Here is an 18,259-nt window from a genome sequence, read left to right on the forward strand (position 1 = left end):
AAACCAGGAAAGAATGAGAAAATCACAGGGCTTCTCACTAAAGCCAGTGTTGGGACCTTACCCTTGCCTCACCTTAGGCAACAAAATTCCCTTAACTAACCAGTTAATCCACAAAAAATCTTACCATATTCCTACATTAATAGTTTTCTATTAGCACTTTTAATCATATCACTTTCTCTAAATCATGTATGAAATTAGTACACTGATACATGTGCCCAGAACCCACTTTCCTTCAAGTCTTTAAAATTTCTTATTGGTAGGTTCCATGAAGGAAATTGTTATAATCCGAATCAAAACAAAAATCAAATGTTACAGTCAATTTATAATCAAGTTACATTGAAATAAGATGTAATCAGAATAAGAATAAAATCTCAGTCCTCTCTTTTTCGACCTCTTTTCTACTTATCCCCACTGGGTTAGAAGCAGATGTGTGGCCTAGGGCTACCAAGTGCTTGAGTCAGCCTAGAGCAGAAGACGGACATGCAATGAGTGACGTGAGGCGTTAGGGAAGTCCTGGGGCAAACTGATGAGGTCTTGCCCCTTAGGAAGCTCACTGGCAAGACAGCTGCAAATCTCATCCACTGCCCAGGGACTTCTGGCAGTACCCAAGATAAAGCCATTGCAAACACAGCTTAGCATAAAGCAACCATTGCAAACCCTGTGGAGTTCCCTTAATAAATCACATGCTGAATAACCAATCTGTCTGACCCTGCTCAGGCTTCTAATCAACAGCCTATGCCTAACCACCAATGATGGGGGAGACAACCAAGATGAGTACCAAATGCCTAAAAGACATAGCATTGTATATGAGAGTCACCCCCCGAAGAGTGATAAACACTAATGGCTGTCATCACTCGGACAACTTTGTCCCGTTTTGAACATCTTCCCACCCTAGTATTTCATTTCAATTGATGGGTCTCTTTGTCACTTTTGAGGCATGACCAACACAGCTTATGTGACACTTCACATCTAGGGGCTAAGCGTATGTGCCTCCACTTGCCTATGGGGCTTGTGAGAGACAGCCAGACACGGGCATCCCCTGGTCTCCACATTGCCCCTGCTAACCCAGCTCTGATAAATAAGCCAACTAATTGAATTAATAAACAACTCTTTTTTTTTCCACCACCAGCTGGCGTGCAGTCAAAATGTGTGATAAATTATCTGCCCCAGCTCTAACCACAGCAGGGGGAAGGTGGGAAAATTAGCCACTTCAACCCTTTCTCCCCACAACCCACCCTCCTCTTTGGTTTGCTTAGTTATAGGATTTCCCCCCCTCCTGGTCTTCCCACTCTGGCAGAGGGCCAGGGCAGTGTTGCTGTGTGAAGAGAAATGTATTTGGCTGCTCCAGTGACGGATCTTTAAGCCGCAGTACTGTGGTGGGATGCTGACATTCCATGCCAGGCTGTGGGAAAGCAAGACTTGTCTAATGCCCTGGCAAGAAAGGTTGGGCTGTGAGCCTGTGGTTTAAGCCCACAAGACTCTTGTTAAGAAATGGGGTGCGATTCGGTTCACGGTGAAGACTTAATGGTGTCTACTCCCTCACACTCTACTGCTAATGCCAGACAGTTCTGGGTCTTTTGCAAAAGCTCCCAAGACATCAGAATCCAAACAGCCTTTCACTTTCCACCCATTGACTCACCTTAGCATCTTCCTTCATTTTCTTGTTCAAACCTCTTTCTCTGTATCCCAGCATCCCATCACAAGTTGCTGTTGCTAAAGGCACTGGCTTTGACCAGCAGTTTTTTGTCAGGATGGGTCACTGGAATCATATGACCTATAAACAGCTCTGTACAATTGAAGGTAGCTTTTCAATATTCATTTTTCTGATGGTCTCCAGTGTCATTACTCAGAGTTAGAAAATAAACAGTGCTCGTCAGGGCAAATCCATGTGTGGATCCCCTCAGGCCTCTGATGGCATTCTGTGTTTCAGAGACCTTGCAGGGACCACTGCTTCAGGAAGCATGTGGATTGTATGCCCAACCCTCCCCCTCCCCAACCAACATCTCTCAATCTCTGAGTGGATCTTAAGACTTTGTCCGTGGGGTAATACACAAATTACTCAGAGAACAGTCTAGGCCTCGCATCTGCGTGGTGAGTGCGGGTTCTTCATGTTTCATTCACGGCCTTCCAAGCATAAGCCCTCCTCATTTCTGGAACCAAGCACCTGACAGAGCAACTTCAGGGAAGGATGAGTTGTGGATCCTGGATCAGACAACATTGGCTCATCAAGTCTGGGAAGGCAAGGTAACAGGGACATGAGACAGCTAGGCCACAATCTCAAATATTCTACAGCCTGCCCTAATAGCACCACCATCTGGGACTAAATGTTCACACATCTGCACACTGGGAGTGAGGCTAGGGTCACATCCAAACCATGAAGTCTCTAGGACGAGCCTTTGGCTGTTGCCAAGCAAGAGAGGACTGCATTCCTTATTAATGTCTTCCTTTATTCTTGCACTAGACTGTTGTTGTTGTTGTTGTTGTTGTTGTTGTTGTTGTTGTTGTTGTTTTGGGTGTGTGTGGAAGGGGTGCATTTGTTCAGTCTTGGCTGTGCCATGGTCTGTCTCTGACCCAACAGATTCTTAATGCACATGAGGTGTGGCACTTAGCAAGGAATCCAGGTTACTATGAAGAACAAAGGGAAACATTGTGCTCATGAATTCGAGAGCATTCACACCTCAGAGGCCTGTCTGCCCTAAAGAATGCACTTGAGGTCTGTGAGGCCCAAGCCAAAAATTGTGACAAAGAGCTGTTTAAAGAGCTATAGGAAAATCCCAGAGCAAACTACATTGTTTCTAACACACACACACACACACACACACACACACACACACACACACACACACAGAGAGAGAGAGAGAGAGAGAGAGAGAGAGAGAGAGAGAGAGAGGCATAGGTATCATTCCATTCCTTGGCCACAGGGTCGTTCCAGTGGCATCTGGGAGACAGGAGGCAGGCAGTATCAAATAGAACATTAAGGGTAACGTCAGAAGGCTGAGTGAGAAGACAGCCAGCTGTAGCTAACTTTGTAGTTGCCCATTTTCTCTGCCTTTCCTCAATTCTTTCCATGGAAATGAGCACATTAAATATAAAGTAAAAACTTGGGCCAGGCCATGGGGCACAAGCCCGAAATTCCAAGCAACCAGAGAGACTATGACAGATTACAATTTTAAGACCTGCCTGGGATACAGAGTGAGCTCAAGGCCAGCTTGGCCAGCTTATTAAAACCAACTTTCAGAGAGAGAGAGAGAGAGAGAGAGAGAGAGAGAGAGAGAGAGAGAGAGAGAGAGAGAGAAGAGAGAGAGAGAGAGAGTGAAGAGAGAGAGAGTGAGTTGGGGATATGGCAGCAGATCACCTGCCCATCAAGGACAAGGCTCTTATATCTCAAAAAAAGGAAAAAGAAACAGTACACCTTAAAGTTTATTTTTACATAATCTATATTTTATAGAAGCTCTGAGGAAAGATATTAGGAATTTATATATATGCTTTAATTTGTATATGCCCATGATCACTCTTGAAATTCTTTATCAGGAAATGGGAGGCATGGAGGGAGCTGGACACCTTACTGCTCTATTTTGAGCCTGAACTAGAAGGCCATATGAGGATGCTGCTAGAATCTCGAGTCTTGCCTTAATTAGTCTTGAAAGCCAAGGAAGCGACTGGTGCTCTGCCTAACTCAGGGTCTCGATGGCTGTATTTCAACAGACACATGTAGGCTGTCTAGAGCTGGCCACCCACCCTGTCCTTCAAAGGCCATGGACAAACTTGTCACTAAGAAGAAAATGTCAGGTTTGAGGCTTGATGGGAGTCACTTCAAACTCCTCGACATTACTTTAATTATTTGGAAAATAGCAGCATATAATCCAATAACCACGTATATTTGATATGTTATGCTCTAAAGATGTGAGTTAGCCTTGGGACTTCTGGTGTCTCTATTGAACTCAGCAACCTAAACTAATCTCTATGATACCACCATATCACCCAGCAGAGGAGTTACAGAGTGAACGCCAAGCTCCTTGGATAGGAATGGGAAAGGTCCTCTCATCCAGCTCTTTCTTACTGTGCAGAGAGAAAGTGCTCAGAGAATGTGTGCTCAGAGAAGGAGCACTGTCTCCCCAAGTGCCGGGGCAGTGCTGAAAGAAAACTTCCATGCCAAGCCAGCCCTTCTCTGTGATCCCTCCAGCACCAGAGGAAATGAAGCCAGGGTTTGCCAGTTGGAAACGGCAAAGGAATCTTTGGGAGGTAGGCTGCCATTAGCCTAGCTGAAGTGAGGCCAGATGAACCGTCTTATGGTTTCAAAAGAGAACCATGGAACATTTAGTGGAGAGCCTCAGTACATTAAGGTCCAAGTTGTACAGCTGTGCTCCACTGAGCATGCGAATATGGAAGTGAAAGCCACTTTAGCCCCACACTATACCTTCAAATCAGCAAGTCTTTTGGAGGCCCTGGATTAAGGAAATCTCAGGTGTACAACCCACATGACTTTAAATTGCATTTCAAACGTTTTTCTCTGTTGTCCTGACAACAGTCTCTTCTCAGAATAAATAGACTCTACCTATATCTGCCTACAGACACTAGTACTGCACTGAGTTCGCCTTTACCCTTGACAGTTCATATGTCTTTTTTTTTTCTTTCGGTTTTTCGAGACAGGGTTTCTCTGTGTAGTTTCTCTGTCCTAGATCTCACTGTAGACCAGGCTGGCCTCGAACTCAGAAATTCGCCTGCCTTTGCTTTCCAAGTGCTGGGATTAAAGGTGTGTGCCACCAATACCAGGCTTTTTTTTTAATGTGTTTATTTTTAAAATCATGCTTGAATTCAGAACAATATCTGTCTAACTTATATGTCTCTAGGTCAAAGCACTGGAATTCATCTGACTTTATTTTGTATCCCTTAAGTCTTAAAATGGCCATGGTCAACAGGAGGTTGTTTGTCTCTTACCTAGATAGTTACTGCCATTTAAAGTGAAATCAGCCCAGCTAAGGTTGCACAGTGTGTTCCGGTCTCTTCTCCACTTCCTCTCCAGAGCTTGCTAGTTTTAGACTAGGCTTCTTGACTGTCCATCGCTTTAAAAACAAACCTCCTCGGTAAAGGTTTCCTACGTTGCATGCTTTTGATAATATTCAGACATGTGATGCTACAATGTATTGCTTTTTGTCTGGTAAAAAGGCCATATGCATTCAGTACAAACGTTCAGGTTTTGAGTTTGGATCTTTTCAGGTTTTGGGATTTGGACTAGGAATTCCCAGTGCTGTATTCTCTTTTAATGGTAGGCAGTAGCAGTGAGCTACCATCCAGCTGTGAGGTTAAGCAGTCTGGGTTTATAGTGTGCTGTGTTGTTATGCTAAGGTATTTGGTGGGTTAAAAGTGTGGACTACATTTTCAACTTATATCTTCAACTTATGATTTATCTGGATGTCACCCTATCATCCACAGAAGAGCATCTCTGATAAACTGACCCGGGCTGTTAAAGAAATCCGAATTCTGTCCAACATCAAAGAGAAGCATGGCCAGGCATCATGGTTCCTACCTCCGATCCTAGCAGCAGAAGGCAGAGGCAGGAAAAGTGTGAATTTGAGGCCAGCCTGGGCTCCTTAAGGAGATCCTGTTTCACAAAACCAAGGGTTGGGAAATATAATCCAGAGGTTGAGGGCTTCCTTACTCTGTGCAAGGCACTGGGTTCTATCCCCATACAATGTGAAAAACAAACAAACAAACAAACAAAAATAGGTTAAAACAAAGAGCAATGCATTTGGAGAGCTTCTCTCTTCCCAAGAATCCAGGCTTGAATGAGAAGTGTAACTGCTGTTTTAAACAACCAACCTACGTCTGTGTTCTCTGCATAGATAGCATGCACACTCTAGTCTGCCAAGATCGTCCTGCCATGTATACTGGTAGTTATATTCAAACCCTGAGGTAGTAGGAATAACTTATATGCCTCCATTTCCACCACATTTTTTTCTGTGTACGGTTCTCTAATACTTCCAAGGGAAGCAATGGTGGGTACCCTGACTTATTGAATAGAACCATCAAAAGCACTTTGATATATTTTCTCATACCAGAATCTGATTTTAATCCTATTAATGTCTTAGAGGAAATGGAGTTATTTTCATAATTTTTCTTTGTTTATAAATCGAATTTTAGTAGCCATCCCTCCTCCTTCCAGAAAGGATTTTGAGCTACTAAATAATTGAAACCAATTGGGTTCATTTAAAACACAGCTCTACTCATAGCCAATGATGCTTACTGTAAGAAGTCATGTATTCGAATCTCAACAGGTTTCCTTTTTAGCAAAGTATATAATGTGTGGTACCCACCAAGGAGGCTGAGGAGTGGTGGGCTTCCTTGAGTTTATAAGCTTTGGAAAGAAGCCAAGGATAGTTTTGAGTGAGAAAAGAGAAAATAAATAAATAAATAAATAAATAAATAAATAAATAAATACCAAACTCTGAAACAGTACCAAGAAAAAATATTAATAGATTTTTCTCTTTGGGAAAAGATTCCTAAGACCAACACCGGGGTTGAGAGGGTAAAGGCACATGCCACCAAGCTTGATGGCTACAGTTGAATCCCTGGAAACCACATGGTGGAAGGAGAGAAGTGGGCTCCTGATAGCTGCTCCCTGGCCTCCACATGTGTGCTGTGACTCCACATGTGGTATGGTGTGTGTGTGTGTGTGAGTGTGTGTGTGTGTGTGTGTGTGTGTGTGTGTGTGTGTGTGTACAGCTAGGCACATAGGTACTACTGAGAAATTGAAAAAAAAAAATGATGCTCAGTGTCACAGTGTCATTAGTCAGACCAGAACAGGTGGGAAGCCCAGTGGCTATGCACATGGAGGAAATACTCTCATCTACCCAGAGCAGCAAGGGCTGCCTGGCTGCAGCAGTATTCTTACATATGTTGACTCTGCAGACCTGAGTGGGTTCCTTTAACACCATGTCATTCTGAAATTAGCTGGGCTGGTTGGCATGGATCTCAGAAATGGGAAAGCAGCTCTTCATTGCTAGAACACCCATCACTGTTTCCACGGGCTTAGCGGTTGACATGTTTGGTTAACCATTTTGTTAGCTTCTGGTTAACCATTCATGGCTTGAAAACCTTACAGAAGTGGGGAAATTCTAATATAAATTATAAAATTCTAATATAATTATTCCTATAATATGTTATTCCTATAAAATAAAATCCTTAGCTGGGCGTGGTGGTGCATGCCTTTAATCCCAGCACTTGGGAGGCAGAGGCAGGCAAATTTCTGAGTTTGAGGCCAGCCTGGTCTACAGAGTGAGTTCCAGGACAGCCAGAGCTATACAGAGAAACTCTGTCTGGAAAAAAAACAATAAATAAATAAATAAATAAATAAATAAAATCCTTGCACGGTGCAATTTCTTCCTTATCTGTTATATCAGAAGTAGACTCCCTTTACAGATAAGAAGAAATGAAGAAATTCCTTGGTAATACCCCTGGTGATTAATTTATCTTGAAATTAGGGTGGAGTAGACAATTTTCAAAGGGGGAAGTTGAACTTATTTTTGGGTGGGGAATATTTCAACTCAATCTTGTATTCATTTGTATTCATGATACTCTGTCTCAGCTCTGCCAACAGATGTTAGACCTGTAAGAAGAAGGTATTTCCAACCTCTGGTAGAAGTTTCTCACCTCGAGCCTTCTTGCCTTCCCTCTGCCCCGCCCTTCCTTGCCTTGGGCACCTTGTTCTTTCTTACCCATCATCTTTCCTCTAATCACACAATTGCCCAGCCTAGCAACCTGCACCCTGGAGAAAATCACCAAGTGTCAAATCCCTTTTCTTAGCCTTTAAGCAAATGGCTTACTATTACTTCACGAGAATTTTCTGTATCTCCAAACATGTGGATTGATCTGTGCCTCCTGCTTCATGGGCTGGGAACCTAAGGAGTCTTAACTCTCTTGAGGAAGCTAGCAGCTAGCCCAAACGACTATAGCACCCCCAGTACCCAGTGAGCTTAAGTACAAGGTGGAGTCAGAAGCATAATGATGTGGGATGGAGATGACCACAGGGTTGAGAAAATGCTGTCTTCAGCTTGCTAAGAGGCAACTTCTTGGAAAGGCCCTTTTCAACTCATAAATCAACCCGAGAGCTTTCTAGTTGGCATTTTTAGAATGGTGCTCAGTTGGGACGATGATTTAAGGAGATGCTTCCCACCCCCTGCCCCATCACCTCCATTGCTGGTGTTTCGGGCAGTAAAGCTGTAGATTTAGATCTCTGGCTTATTGAAGTGGCCCATGGAGACAACAGAAAGGATAAGAAGGAAATTTAGCAAGAGCCCCTGCTATGCTGTTACTAACATGCACATATACTTTCAAAAGAAAGCAACAAAAACTGAAGCCTGGAATACACCTAAAATATTCAGTTTCTCATAATACTGTTATCAAGGAAAATGTAAAATGTAGAAGAGAACAGGGGAAATTGGAACATGTCTGCTTGGCCATAATTTTAAAGCTTTCTTATGAACAGCTTCTTGCTATATACACATACAAGCTGCTGGGTTCTTCATAAATTACGAATCTCTGCCCTTCCCACATTTGAAATGTTTTAAATGTACACATCCAGGATGGGAGAAAAATCTGTCTCTATTTCTCTGTTCCTTTCTCTCTTTTTTTCTTTCATTCTCTCTCTCTCTCTCTTTCTTTCTTTCTTTCTTTCTTTCTTTCTTTCTTTCTGTATGTGCGCACATGTGTGTGTATGTGTGTTTTACCTTCCTCATGCATCCTTTTCTCCATGGTATGATTTTCAAGGACACACATGAAGACTGGCTGTAATGGTACCTCTATACAATGCTTACCTACCTCAGCTTTCTGTACTCTCTCCCTGCCAAGGTAGACCAGGAGATTCATAAGAACAGAACAAAAACCTTGCATGTAGAATCATGGGGCTAATGCCCAACATCCCTTTCTTGTTCATGTGGCTGATGAGTCAAGAGTCATAATCTAGACCAAAACCGTGAGCCCGGACTTATTCTTCAACATGAAGATAAAGCTGTCAAAAGTCAGTGTTAGCGGTTCCTTGGCCCCCCTAACACCCCTGAAACCAAAGAGTAAGTTACATGGTACCTTAGTGTCAGTCATTCTTACTCATCCTCTCCACCCTCCTCTCATATCCATGAAAATCAGTGACCCTAAGGGATTCCAGCAGGGGCTTGATGTCATACAACTGGAACGAAGCCAAAGGATGATACTTCAGAACATCTTATCAGGGACAACTCAGAGGCTAGTCAGAGATGTGGTCACAGGAAATCCTTCTCCAGGTTCCATGGAGTTTGGAGATAGACTTCAGATTTAGAAGTTTGGGTATCAGAGTGATTGAGGTACCTTCTGGGGAGAAAGCTAAAGGCACCATCTACTGAATACAGCTATCCTAACAAGAGTATGGACTTGATCCACCTGAGGACTGGGAGAGGTAGTGGCAATTAATTGACTGTTCCAGCAATGTAGCCCCCTGCCAAGTCCTGCACCCCAGCATCAGACAGGACAATGGTACTATTGTCACCTACCTGGGCAAAACAGTGCACCTAAAGGGTGCAAGTTATGAAAAGTTGTTCTCTGGCCATCTTGCTAGAGACTCTGGGAACTTCAGCATAAAGAGGAAACCCTTTCCTTCTTTATTCATTACACCTCCTTTGCCAGATTATTAGATCACAACTCATGGAAGGCCCTGGGATGCTCATATAAAATGAAGTCTTTGGGGAACCTAATTCTAAATTCCCTGACTTCTGTACTGTTAAAACCCTCAACTCTGTGCTGTGTTCGCATGGCGTTTCCATGGTGAATTACAAATGCAGAGTTCTGTGTTTTTCTAACATACGTTATTGCCTGTGATCCCGAATAAGTCCTCATCTGAAATAACATAACAAGGGATTTGGTTTTTCCAATAGAAGTTTCTTCTATAAAACTCTGAAATAGCCCTCTCCTAAAGGCATCTAGGTTTGCAGGTGTTGGGGTTTTAGGACTGAGTAGTGTGTGCAACAAGACAAAGGGATTATTCTCTCTACACTTGCCACCCAGAAGGTTCTTTCTACTGAGAAAGTAACAAGCCAGACGCTATGACACAGGAAGAGTCTCCTTGGGAAGACCAGCAGGTAGCCCACTGTGTGCTCAGTACCCCTACTGTGCCCTCACTACCTTTAAAATCCACAGAGAGATGGGCAGATACTATCTTCTAGGGACAAATTACAGCCTGAGGTCATCCCTTAACAGTTAGGCTCAGTGGCTTCAAGGAACAAAGAGCTACAGAGCATGCAGTCTAAGCATGACATCCAAGCTATGGCTAGAACAGGAAAGGGCAACCCAAGAACAGGCTTTTTAAAAGGGAAAGTTGTGAGATGTCTTCCTCATACACACACACATACACGCACACACACACACCTTAACACCATCTCTGTGTAGCAGTTGAACATGACTAGATGGATCAACTTATCAATTAAAAAGACAGTGAATGCTGGAAACAAGCAAACATGCCAGAACACAGGAATAATGGACACCCATCCCAACCCTCCAGGGATAAGAAATGAAATCCACATGATGCCTAAATGAAGATTTCAGTACTAGGAGAAAGCTCCTCTACTGGCAAGGACTGATGCAGGCATTCGAGGACGACAGACAAGGAAGGAGGCATGGACTCACACATGGTACGTCCTGTGCAGGGAAGAATCAGAGTTTTGCTCTCTTGCATGAAGGCTTCTCTGGTTCAGCACCACAGATTTAACTGGAAACCCACATTAGAGATTCAATGGCTGCATTGCCTAAGTGTGCTTTAAAGAATTCCCACATCCTGTTAGGCATGTGCCTGGGTCAAGCCACATCTTCCTTAGACTATTATGACAATGGACTTTTTATTGGTTTTGCTAACCAAGGGCAAGGTGTTGCCTCATTGTGTTGAATTTCTCTTGGTTGAGGTGGGGCCAGTCTTGGAGTACCGGCAGCCATCAGTACTATTAGCTTTCTGTCACCAAGTCGGGACCATGTCTTCTGCAGTTTCTTTTGGTTTTAAGCCAGCTGACAGGTGAGACTGTGTTGCAAGAAAAGGGGTGGTCCAATTTCTTGCGAAGAGACAAATTCCTAGAGACAGATGCTGGAAGCTCCTGTTGACTGTTGTCACTCTAGAGCCAGGCATTTTTGCATTCTCTCATAGATGATGTTGTGCTTCTGGTGGCATCCCAGGGACTGTCAAATGAAGTTTCTGCCAGTGCTCTGTCGGAGGGAACATGATTCCCCCTTAGCTCCTACTTTAGCTTTTTATCTTTGTCAAATCTCAGGTTGTTGTCTTGGCTCTCTATTGCTGTGATAAAATCACCCTGACCAATGGCAGCCCAGAGAGAAAAGAATTGATTTCATCTTACAGCTTGACATCATCCATCATCTGGGGAAAATCAGGGAAGGAGCTCTATGCAGGAGCCTGGAAGCAGGAACTGAAGCAGAAAGCATGAAGGAGTGATGGTTTCCAGCTTCCTCTTGGGTTTGTTCATCCTGCGTTCTTATAGCACACCTTCCCCAAGAGGCCATCCACGGGAGGCCCTCCCATATCAACCGCCAATCAATTACATGCCCAACAGCTTGCCCATAGGCCAAGTTTATGGGTGTGTCTTCTCAATTGAATTCCCCTCTTCCCAAAGGACTCTAGCTTGTGTTGAGGTGACATAAAACTAGCCAGCACGGCACTGGGTAAAAAAGAACTCTGCAGCTGAGCTACAAACCCAGCCTTTTGCAATATTTTTCTTTTAAAATTGAGGCAAAATCCTAATAAAATTAACCAGTCTATAGCATGTGTCTCATTAGCTCTTATTACATTTTGTGTTGCTGTTACCTTTGCCCTTCCAAAGTGTTCTTGTCACTCAGAAGGAAACCTTGTGCCCCTTCCCCAGTCCCTGGCTACTTCTAGTCTTTTCTCTGGCTTTGTGTGTTTTAGATACTGCATTTGATTGTGACCTTCTGTGTCTGGATTTTTAAAAGTACACTCTAATACTTGTGACATTGTATGTTAGGGTGTAATTGACACTCCATTGTTGATTCTTATTGAATTTTGTAAAAATTTTGAAGTGAAACCAAAGTATTTTAATACTGAGGAAAGGAGTTTTGATTTTCTTGGTTTTTTTTGTAGAATTGTATTTCTTGTGTGTGTGTGTGTGTGTGTGTGTGTGTGTGTGTGTGAGATATGTCTGAGAATTCAGGTGTGCTTGTGTTTTGGTGCACATGCAGAAGTCACAGAACAAGTTTTAGGAGTTAGTTCTTTCCTCCCATCCTGGGATGCAGGAACTGAGCTCAGATCCTCCAGCTTTGGGGCACTCGGGTCCTTCAGCTTGCATGGCAAGCACTTTTACCCTCGGCACCATCTCACTGGGCCTGCTTTCTTCTGGTTCATAAAAAGCTAAGATTCACTTCACCCAGATGCCCACTCACAAAGCATCCCAACTCTGCCCCCACTATTCCTGGATAACCTTTCTCTCGTCTTACCATGTGTCTGCATTTCATAAAAGAGGAACCTGAAGCTCAGGACTGCTTCCTGGGCCAGTAGAGCAAGACTGGGGTCAAGCTGTCCCCAGGGATGCACATGCCTTTAATCCCAGCACTTGGGAGGCAGAGAAAGGCAGATCACAGTGAGTTCAAGGCCTGGACCACATAGTGAGAGCCTGTCTCAAAACAATAGCAACAAGTGCCCAAACTTTTTCACTTCAAGATACATGTTTTTCTTTTTCTTTTTTTTTTTTAAGTTCTGTGAAACAATGGCTATTCCTTCCCTCTTATTAACATTCACCCCACACACTTTTCCAACAGCTGGTGCCATTCAGCAAGCATCACTTTCAGTCAAATCTCTAGGTGACTAGGTTGCAAAGGATGTCCTAGCAGTCTCCCCTCCGGTCAGACGAGTAGTAGTCCACGATTAGAAAACAGGTATGATTCTAGTTGATTATCTTCATAAAAATTCTGAGACATATGAGTTCTAAGGACCAGGTTTATACAGTAATTCTCAGTACACACTCTGAAGCCCACGTGTGCTCCTGGGTACTCAAATCCATCATACAGAAGACGCTCACAGCTCATGCACTTCCCCATGCCATCCACTCTACCTCTTACATTCTTAAGTTAGGATGCACTTAGAATCTAAACTAGTTTGTTGTAGGTATTAATATCAGTGAATAAGTAACTAGCTTAATTTTATTCATTGGCATTGACTCATTAATTATGTTAATTTCAGAAGTCCTTGCAGGTCAGCAGACACTGGTACTGAAGGCTCACATCCATTGAAAGCCACGAGAAACTCATACTAATCCCTCCCTCGGTACAACTATGTGGAGGATGGTAAAGAAAAAAGCACCTTGAAGAAAGTTGAGGGAGCCAACAGCGGGGGGATAACTGGGTTAAATGTGTAACAGAAGTACAGACTTGGCCACATTTGTATCTAGCTAGATTTATGCTTGTGTCTAGAACCATATTTTGGCATGTTCACATATCAAATGTCAGTTTGTAATGAAAAACTTCCTAGAAAGAATGTTCCCACCGTGCCCACCTCCCACCCAATTGAATTTCAAATAGAGTTTAATAATCTGTCTTGGTTTTCCAAGGCGATGGAGCATAGGCAATCCACCTCACTGAGGGAGCTTTTGAATTACACAAATATTTCTAATTGGTACTGACAAGTTGCTAATGGGAGAAAGCCTGCCTGGTGGGGGCGTGTGGGTGTGTACGTGCCACGCTTGAATTGTGTATGTGGGTGGGTGTGTATTCGCACAAGCACACATTCCCACATGCTTGCAAGACTGATGCTGTGTGTGTGTCTGGAGTTCACAAGATCTGCCGTGATACAAAGCTGAGTTAAATGTGAGAGCGCTGCAGCCTTGGTGCTCAGCAGTGGCCATGCTGAGATGGGCAGGAGTGGACAGCTAGTATCCTACGGGACTCAATGCCAGGGCAGCAGGCCCACACTCCCACCAGGAACATCGAACAAGCAGCTGGAACATGTAGCTGGAACAGAGATGATTTGTGTGTGTGTGATGGAGACTCAGTCTCTCTCTCAAATAAGCAATATTAAAATCATGGAAGAAAAACGACAGGAAGTCAACTGAACCTCCTTCTTGCAGTCCCAGCTCAATCCCAGCTCTCTGTTTTTAGAGCTGAGAACAAAAAATTCTTGTTTATTGTTTCATTAATGTCCATCTCACACTCTTGTCTTTTCCTGGCGTTTGACAGAGTATTATTTAAAACAAGACACCTCTCAGCTTCAAAAAGAAAACTCATTCTGCAAACTACAGCTTGGACTCATTTGCTGGTCGTTCATCACACCTCAGACAGTGGGGTGCATTTATCCATAGTGGGGATATTTTAATGGCTCACAATGCATGTGCTCCCTTTGGTACCGAAACACAGTGGAGCAGCGGATCCATGACTTTAAGAACTGCCCCCCAACTGGTCTAAAATGGCATGGGGGTGGGGAAAGACATGTGCAAAACAGCTGCCGAACCGACTGCCTTCAACTGTGGTGGAGGCCGAGGACTGGAGGCTAAACTTAACTCGGGCCCAAGGTTTTCCAAGGGGAGCCAAAGTCATACCATAGTGTATTTTTTTTTCTCTCCACTGGTTTTTAAAAGCTCTGGTTTGATGTATCTTCCATTTACTTCAGATGGCAAATAACAAAGTGCCCAGTGCGGTACTGGCACAGAGTCAAAACCTAATAAATATTTGCTGGGTGAATAAATAGTTAAATGGAATGTTATTAGCGTTGCTGGTGATATTGCCTTGGCTTGGAACGTACAAGAACAGACTTGAGGCAATCAAGTAATTTCCCTTCACCAGTACAAGCTAATTATTTGAGAGATGAAGATCTGGTACACACTATATATCTGTCAGGCTCCATTTGCTCCTAATTAAAGGTGGGAAAGTCAGTTCCAGCGTTGAAGAGACAACACGACGACCCACTTCAGCCGAGCTGTTCAATTTTCCATGCCTCGGTTTGAGGGACACGTGAAGATGGACTTAGCATGCACCACCCCTCAAAACCTTTTGCTTCCTTTTCTCTGCTGTTTCCTAGGGAGCAGGCTGGGTACAGGAGGAACAGGTCCTTTGATGTCACTTCTAGGGGTCAACTGCCTCCATGACATCTGCTAGCAAATCTAGCATCCTCCCAACAAAAGCCATGTGTGGTGCTCCAAGACAAAAATGCTGCTACGTTTCCTCCATAAGCCTTGGGGAAAATGAGTGATCATTCATTCATTCATTCATTTCTTATGTAATTATGTACTAGTTTGTACTAAAGTTGGGAAGTTAACACTTAACAAAACTCAAAGATGGTTCTCTCTTCACGATCAGGCATTAGTGAAATAATCACCAGAAAAATTGTATAGAAGTCAACCGGTATGGCTCTATGAGGAGAGTTGGGGCTGGTGGCAAAGCAAGCCTTACTGCAGGGCCCAAACAAGGCTCACCATATCTGTTTGGTATGTGTAGATTTAAGAATGAATCACTCAACAAATACAAAGAGAGAGAAGATACCCAACTCTGTATGACCCAGATATCCAGCCCTGAATGGCCCTGTGCTATAGGAAACCTAGAAGTTCTTACAGGCACCTCCCTTCCTCCTAGACACAGAATGCCTTCCATCTCTAGCTGTCTTCTGGGTGCCAGACACACATACCTGCTTTTGCAGCCTGCAGCATGTCCTCTATCTTGCCAAGTCAGTCCACCAGCCCTTTCTGTTCTCTCTGCCTTTCCTTTTGGTGGTAGAGAAGTATCATAGCACAGTTGATCCCTGCTTCTGGGAGTGGGTGCATGGTGTGGTTTCCCGCACTCCCTTTCCCAGTTAGAGAAAGGTACCTGCCTGTCTCTCAGCAGCAGCCATGCCTGAGTGTGTGTCCTCCCCTTTGTATATGCCTCTAATATTGTTCTGAAACCTAGGGACTCAATACTTATAAAACACAGAGTGAGGACAGGCCCCTGCTCAGTTAATGCTTGGTCTTTCACATTTGCTACTTCTATGGATACAAAAGCAGTAAAAAAATAACAGAAGGCAACATATATAAAAACCACAGTAGAAAGAAAGGGTTGGCACAAACCTCCTACATCATGGCCTGAAGGTACATGCCAGTGCCAAGAGGAATGGGGCAGTGCATAGGCAAGTGGCTTTTACTTTTTCACATGGTACTCATGTACCAATGGATTTTTTTAAACTATGAAACTGCATGCAAATATGTGTGTGTGTGTGTGTGTGTGTGTGTGTGTGTGTGTGCGTGTGCATGTAGCCAGCCCAGTCTGGCCTTGAACTTGAAAGCTTCCTGCTTTGTCTTCTTCAGTGCTGGCACTACATGTATGCTATATGTTTTTGTAATGATACTTTTAAAAATAGCTTAGAAAGCCTGTTGGCACATTCCACTTAAGTCAACTTAAATTAAAACACAACTGCAACATAATCCCCTCTATGCTTTCCTTTTCTTTTAAATTGGGAAACAGCATTCAGAGGCTTTCTGGTTAAAGAAAAGAGGCGGTATCTGAACCAAGCCATCCCAAGTCAAACATTCATTAAGATTTTTGCTGGTACAATTATCCCACCTGTTTCTCTCGTTCTGCATATGCAAATGCGGGTTTCTGGAATGCTGCTTGCCCACCAGGACAAACAGTACATCTGGCTCCAAGTGGGTGACTTCACTGTAATCTTAAGCATGGCTTAAATTTTTTATAATGAGTGTTTAAAAAAAAACAACAACCAATGACATCATCTCTCAAACACAGAGATGAGGACTATCAGTTCATGATTCTGCTTAGTAGTAAACACAGTGCCCAAGCCCTAGTCTTTCCCAGGATACAGGAAGCTTACTTTTCTCCAGACTGTCCTTAGCAAGCCCTTCCTGTCCCAGCACTGGCTACAGCTCACACTGTGACATCAGTCCACAGGATCAAGATACAGAAAATAGCTGTGGATGATCTAGCTCAACAGAGTTCCACCCTATCTGCTTTTGGGGGCTCTTCTTTGTGTTTAAGTAAAGATTTGGTTCGTCCAGCTGGTTGAGAGAGACTGATATGTTGGCTACAGTGCCAGGGCCTCTGTGCCCATCTGAAAGCTCTTCTTTATCTCAGCAACATTCCGCACTGTCATCAGATAAGGCCACAAATCTGCAGAGAACTTGAGCCCACTAGTCTTCATAGAGCCAATACAAATGAGCTTGCTAAGGAGGCTCTCGTGTCCTCCTAGGGTACATTTCCAAGGAGTAACTACATTGCACAGTGTTTTTTAGCACACTAGGGGCCATCAGAATTAGGATAACTTCCCACACAGAACACAAGGTGGAAGGAACAGGGTTAATACCGTCACTGACTGATGGGCCAAGTCCACAATTGTGGCCTAACTTTGTATGTTGTAAGCTAAGAATGCCTTTGATAGTTTAAGTGATTGGGTTAAGGGAAATAAAGAAGGAAGGAAGGAAGGAAGGAAGGAAGGAAGGAGAGAGACAGAGACAGACAGAGAGAGAGAGAGAGAGGAAGAAAGAAAGAAAGAGAGAGAGAGAGAGAGAGAGAAAGAGAGAGAGAAAGAAAGAAAGAAAGAAAGAAAGAAAGGAAGGAAGGAAGGAAGGAAGGAGGGAGGGACAGAGAGAGGGAGGAAGGGAAGGGAAGGGAAGGGAAGGGAAGGGAAGGGAAGGGAAGGGAAGGGAAGGGAAGGGAAGGGAAGGGAAGGGAAGGGAAGGGAAGAGGAGAAAGAGCAAAGTATCTACATTTTATGTTGTATTATATGAAATGCCAATTTCCTGGCTGTAAGTGAAGCTGCCGGGCAGAGGAGCAGGCTCCCTTGCACATCCCACACAGCTGCTTGGGCATTAGGGTGGCTGAACTGAGAGACTGAAGTTCACAGTGGTGAAGAATCTGTCTGATAACAGGGGCTTGCCTCTGCTCTAGCTTCAGGTGGAAGCTATTCCTATGCATGCCTGTTTCGTAATGAGCGGAGTTTCTTGGTGGACATGTACTGGCCTGTCGACTTGGCCATCACAGCGTGTGAATACCACAGCTCGTTCTTCTTTCCTCACTTCATACATGAAGTTAGAAGAAGCTGACTGTGTGAGAAAAAAAAAAGACGATTATCAGTAGGGTCATGGGGAATGTCGTGGTAATGCAAAAGATTTTCACATTACCTTTGGATTGCTAAGGCTGACTTGAACTCCAAAAATAATATTAGTTATTTTCCTGCATGCTAAAATTGAATGTGATCTCTTCCTTGCATCTAAGAGATCTTGTAGCAGACAAGATGTCCCTGCAC

At 43.7% G+C, this 18,259-nt stretch overlaps 1 protein-coding gene across 6 annotated transcripts in view; it reads left to right on the forward strand.

Moving 5' to 3' along the window:
• Positions 1–18,259, forward strand: part of Creb5 (cAMP responsive element binding protein 5) — a 413,139-nt gene that overhangs the window by 375,081 nt on the left and 19,799 nt on the right. Inside the window, exon 1 of one of the 6 annotated variants that reach the window (XM_011241296.2) lies at positions 9,784–10,655. The exons of the other annotated variants lie outside the window; for them this stretch is intronic. Coding sequence (XP_011239598.1) covers positions 10,641–10,655 — 15 coding nt within the window. The 5' untranslated portion in view covers positions 9,784–10,640. Of the gene's footprint in view, positions 1–9,783; positions 10,656–18,259 lie in introns of those variants that run through there. 6 annotated transcript variants of the gene reach the window in all.

This window comes from Mus musculus, chromosome 6 (genome assembly GCF_000001635.26).
Source record: "Mus musculus strain C57BL/6J chromosome 6, GRCm38.p6 C57BL/6J".
Classification (NCBI taxonomy): Eukaryota; Metazoa; Chordata; class Mammalia; order Rodentia; family Muridae; genus Mus; species Mus musculus.